At 36.0% G+C, this 5,457-nt stretch overlaps 1 protein-coding gene across 1 annotated transcript in view; it reads left to right on the top strand.

The window, feature by feature from the left end:
• LOC107664651 (histone-lysine N-methyltransferase 2C-like) overlaps positions 1 to 5,457 on the top strand; it is an 88,546-nt gene that overhangs the window by 43,855 nt on the left and 39,234 nt on the right. The window contains exon 3 of the mRNA XM_016455275.1: positions 2,990 to 3,087. Coding sequence (XP_016310761.1) covers positions 2,990 to 3,087 — 98 coding nt within the window. The remainder of the gene's footprint in view (positions 1 to 2,989; positions 3,088 to 5,457) is intronic.

Genomic DNA, 5,457 nt, shown 5'->3' with positions numbered 1-5,457 from the left:
TCAACGGAATAGAGTTGAATGGAATTGCATTGAATTAAAGTTGAATAAACTTCTAAACTTTACTGTTCAGTGCACTGATGTCAGACTCATTTTGGATCAAGTTTATTGTTAAATGCCCTGCCTCCATCATTACATATCTTTGTCAGGTCATTATAAGTGTTTGATCACCACATTTGAGTGATCATCGCAAAAAATGTGTTTATGTATATATATTCTGTTTATGTATATACTGTATTCTATATATAGTACCAGTCAAATGTTTGGACACACGAATGGGAAAGTGTCCAAACTTTTGACTGGTACTGTACTATAATATACACAAAGAATATCGGCCGATATATCGGTATTGGCCTTTTTTTATTCCCTAATATCGGTATCGTATTGGCCCCAAAAAACCCATATCGGTCGGGCTCTAGTAATTGCTACATTTTTGTGTCAATCCATGTTCATATTTACTGCAAACGTTGTGCTGTTACTTTAATTCAGCGCTTGCAGCGCAGCAATAGACTCACCATCTCTGCCATCTCTGCACTGCTGCAGACGCGCTGCGGGACCGCAACCGTGTGCAGTGAATGCTTTAAATGAGCGCGGCGCGCGAGCGCTGAATGGTTAAACACTGGCAATAATTAAAAAGTAAATGCAATTTATAAACTTTAGTGACGATGTGACACTACCTCGATTGTGCAAGTGACAATTCCTGTGTCAACTGTGCAGCGTGCAGCTCGCTTATAGACAGACGCGATGTGAGGTGATTTGAAGTCATTTGCATATTTTGAGAGAGAGAGCGCGCGGTGATTCATTCATGCTGTTTGTGAAGTTACGTCTCACACAAGGTTTTCAAATTACTTTATAAGTTATTTAATAAAGAAATATAGCATTATAATGATTTCATCCGCGCCGGACAGAGACTGAGACGGTGCCACTGCATGTCATGCCAAACCTCTCACGGCAGCGTCATCAGCTTGAGATCGTTTTTTTGAGATCGGCCTTTTTAGAGACCACCGATCAATCATCCCAAAGCGATTATCGGTCGATAGTGATCGGTAGCCGATCAATCGGAGCACCCCTAATACATATTATATGTTCAGAAATAATACGAGGAAAATGCTTTAAAAATCTCACAAGTCAAGGTAATTCAAATTCAAAATGACTTAAGGTATAACACAAGTAGACTATTATTAACTGTAGGCTAAATGTTCTGTAAAAATAACAGCAGCTTTCAGCCTGTCACCATGATGCAAACATGAAACATCAGACATACAGTAGTAGTTCTTTACAGGTTTTTTTTTGTATTCGATTGCGCTGCTTTTCCATTGTTTTTCTATGTAAACATGGACGCGTTTGACTGTTGCACTAGCGTCTCTTGCAGCGTCTCATGCATGGAACGGCAGTCTAAAAATGCAGCGCTCAAATAAAAAAAAAAGTTCACTCCCATTTTCTTGCATTTTTTCTTATTCCACTGCCCGCGTCGCATCTTTTTCAACACAAAAGCTCTTTCTGTGTGAATGGCACCTAGCGATATGAGCGCGTCACATGTGAGTGGTTAATAACGTGCGCAGACATGTGGTTGGATCGTTGTTTTCTCTTTGCTGTTATCATTGGTCAAAGTGTCTAATTCTAACGTTTGGTCATATTTCTATTCAAACTCGTGATTCCTCGATTTCTAAAAAATAAGATCTTGGCAAAACATTCAATTCGAGTTAATCAATAAAATTGGAAAAATCGCCCAGCAATGTTTTATGAAATGATTAAATTGCAATGATTGACGTAGTGATAGCCATGGCATGATTTTGGCATCTTGTGGCTTTGAACAATAAAACATGGATGCAACAGTTTAACCTGTTTGGAGTTCTCTGTTTTTGACCAAAGTGATAAAAGATGCATTATGTCTGGCAATTTTAGTAGTTTTAAACTGCGCGCGCTGTGAACTGGTTTAGATGTGTAATCTATCTAAAGAACATATGTGCCATCCCAACTTTCTTTCTTTCTTTTTCTTTTTTTATTTATTTTATTTACATGATGTAATCAATTCAAGGAGCAAATTTTGCAATGTGTTATGCGTTTATTCTAATACACTGCTAACAAAGCCACAGTGACACCAAGAGAGACATGATGCAACAGCAACACGGCTCTGGTGTGTAAAATTTGAAAATGCTGTTATTTGTTTTCTCTGGAAACACAAATCTAGTTGAAACTAAATGTTTATTATATTATACAAGACATGGTATGCTAATGCTGTTAAACGTAAAGTGAATTTTGACATCTACTGTAAAAAGAAGGCAGCACACATTGAGCAGACTTTTTATACACTTTAAGGTTCACTTTAAAACAAATAAATAATGGATCTGCTCAAAACCTGTCTACAATGGCTCTCCATAGAGTGTGCTATGTGTAGAGGGTTTTTATTATTTATTTTTTTTGGTTCACCTCTTGATCGTGTCTGTTGTAGGGAGCTAGATTTTGTAACCATAGTGACGAGCAGCCGAGCACTTGCTGCAGGCCACACTGAGCCTCCATTGGCTGCTAGATGCGTGTTGACATGTTGGTTAGTGCTGGTGGGGGAAGGGTGGAGACTCGCACACTGACCCGCACTGTCATGAAGATCACTAACCCATATATCAGCACTCATCCTGTGAGTAAAAGAGTCTGTACAGCACGATAACACAGTGTCAGACAGTTTCTGACTTTTTGAAGTAGAAGTGCTTGTTTGAAAGAGAAGATGCAATTTAAACCCACTGCCAAATGCTGCACATTCACAAAACTTTTTTTTTTTTTTTTTAAACCTTGATCCTATCAAAAGAACAGTTTACTAGTTAGATGAGCTGGTTAAGACTCACAGGTTTGCTGTGCTCTTGGTTTCTGCTCTGCACACTGATCTGAAAACGGTTCAGGCTATAGAAATGACTGTTTGGAGTGTTGTGTGTGTTTGTAGAACAGTATTGTTCAGCTATTGTGGAATATTAGCAATATTGTCTTGTTTGTGTTGCAGGTCTCATAGTCGAGGTCGTGCACAGGCCAATGATGAGGACAGCATGGATGCCACTGATTTCACACCAACTCCAGACGTTGACATCGCATTGGAGATGGGTGAGATTTATTTTTATTTTTTTCTTACGAGTTTGCTGTGGCAGTTCTGTATCTACAATATTATAGTGAAAGGAATTTGTGTATCGAGTTGTGAATTTGAAGTCTGAAATTGTTTTGTTTTGTATTCCATTGTGCAAATTACATACATCACACAAAAACAAATGTTTAAGTTTGACTAAAAATGCATTTTTTTTCATATCCTGTTAACTGGCTTGAACCTTTCACATTCTTCTTGGGCCTTCTTTAGTGTTGAGCCCTGGATGAGATGAAATGACTTGGTACTGAAAAAAAAAACGACAACAACACAAGCCCTGTTTTTAAGATGCATGTTTGTCTTTCCGATCACAAGTGGACAACTCTAAATACAGATGTAAACAGGGTCTGAAATGTTTTGATTTTGTTCACTTTCGACCACTTCCAGAGGTAGTTAAAAATTAATTAAACCGGATTGCTTTCATAGTGTAGATGCTAATGTGGTCGAATACGTTCGAAGTAAACATTGAAGTTTTGAAGTAAACTCACTCATTGTAAAGGGAGACGCAAAGACGCGCAAAGATCTCTCTCTCTCTCTCTTTCTCTCTCTCTCTCGAATTGGCAATATTTGAGAAAAAAGTTTAGCAATTTCTAATTATCTAATTATTGATTCTAATTATCAATGTCTACGGTGGTTATCGCCCTGATCAGACATGAAAATATGTTGTGGCATCGTGCAGTCTGTAATGATATGACGGTAGCTAACTTTAACGATTTTTTGCAAACATTACTTTGTTTCCATTTTAGTTTCTATTGTTGTTATTATAGTTATAATAAGACAACAAATTATTTAAATATAGTGTAAGGAATAAAAAAAATACACAATCACAATTCAGAGCCAAATAAAAGGCTTTATTTAATCGGAGTGTCAATTTACATTGGACTAGTCAAGACTCCAAAAGACGGCTGTCAAAGGCTAGCTCCAGTGGCGTAGATGGTAAAATACAAGTCGTAGTCTTTTTGACGCGATCGACCAGGGTTCGAACCCACCTTTTGCCGAACTTTTTTTCCTCCCTTTTCAAATCTCATATCACATCGGAAAGGCATTTATTTTCAATAAAAAAGAAGGAAATAATAAAAAAGTTGAAAATAAAGTATCGGGTAGGGTTAGGGAAGGTGTAGAGAGGGTTTTATTGTCCCAATAAGGTGGCATCCATTTAATAATTTGAATTAAAATTATAATTTACACTCAATACGTTATTATTGCATACTGTTTTATAATGTATGTAAAGCGGCTTTACTGACGAGATGTGCATGAAAATCGCATACGATTTTTTGCACAGCTCTATGTACTACAATACTAAGGTGCAGATAATTGCCACTATTTGCATTAAGTAGTATAAATAGCAGAAAATCCTGCTATTTTAACATGGTGTAAATAGAATCTATAGCTATTTGCACTTAGTGTAAATAGCATATCGCTAAAAAATACAGCTATTTTCACTTAGTGTAAATAGAATCCATCGGTATTTGCACTTAGTGTAAATGGCATCTATCACTAAGAAAATATGCTATTTTCACTTAGTGTAAATAACATCAAATTGCTATTTACACTTAGTGCAAAGAGCCGCTGCCTTATTTAATAGGTTTATGGACACTTAGTGCAAATAGCCGCTGCCTTATTTAATAGGTTTATGGGCTTCAGATTTGATTGTGCCATTTGGAGAAAGCTCTTGTCAGTTTTACATGCAGTATGCATTAAGCAGTCTGTGAATGTTCCATGTTTGCGTTGTCCGATGCTGAGGCTACTATTTTTGCAGTATATATATGTGTATATATATATATATATATATATATGTATATATAAATGTAATTTATTACTGCAGTGGCAAAGCTCTAGTGTTCAGTTTCATAAATCATTCTAATATGCTAATTTGCTGCTTAAACATTTCTTATCATCAGTATTTCACTGTATAATGTGTGACAATTTCCATATCTACAGTGGTGTCTTTATTTATATTCTCACATAGCAATTCTAAAATTCGTTAGGAGCTCTTTGGATTAAACCCGCTTTTTATTTTCCTATATTTCCTGATATGAAATGAAATTATATTGTATTGTAAATTGCGTTCATTACCATTTATTGGGAAAATGTTTAGATAACTGTTGTTTTAATATATAGCTATATCTGTAAACATTTTGAAGCACTAATGCTTTTTATTTATTTATTTTTTTCTTTGTTGCATTGATGTTTTTAATGGCACAATTGAGCTAAATTTGTTTTTTAGGTTGTGCATGGTGAGAAAATGACTTATTATTTTGCTGTAGTCATTCTTCATGTCTTCATGTTTTCATCTTCTTTAGTAATGTACATCAAACTTTGGCACACACCTAACC

This window comes from Sinocyclocheilus anshuiensis, unplaced genomic scaffold (genome assembly GCF_001515605.1).
Source record: "Sinocyclocheilus anshuiensis isolate Anshui unplaced genomic scaffold, SAMN03320099.WGS_v1.1 scaffold35, whole genome shotgun sequence".
In the NCBI taxonomy this organism is placed as follows: Eukaryota; Metazoa; Chordata; class Actinopteri; order Cypriniformes; family Cyprinidae; genus Sinocyclocheilus; species Sinocyclocheilus anshuiensis.
Note: the sequence above shows the minus strand (reverse complement) of the source record. Positions and strands in the feature narration are given on the sequence as shown.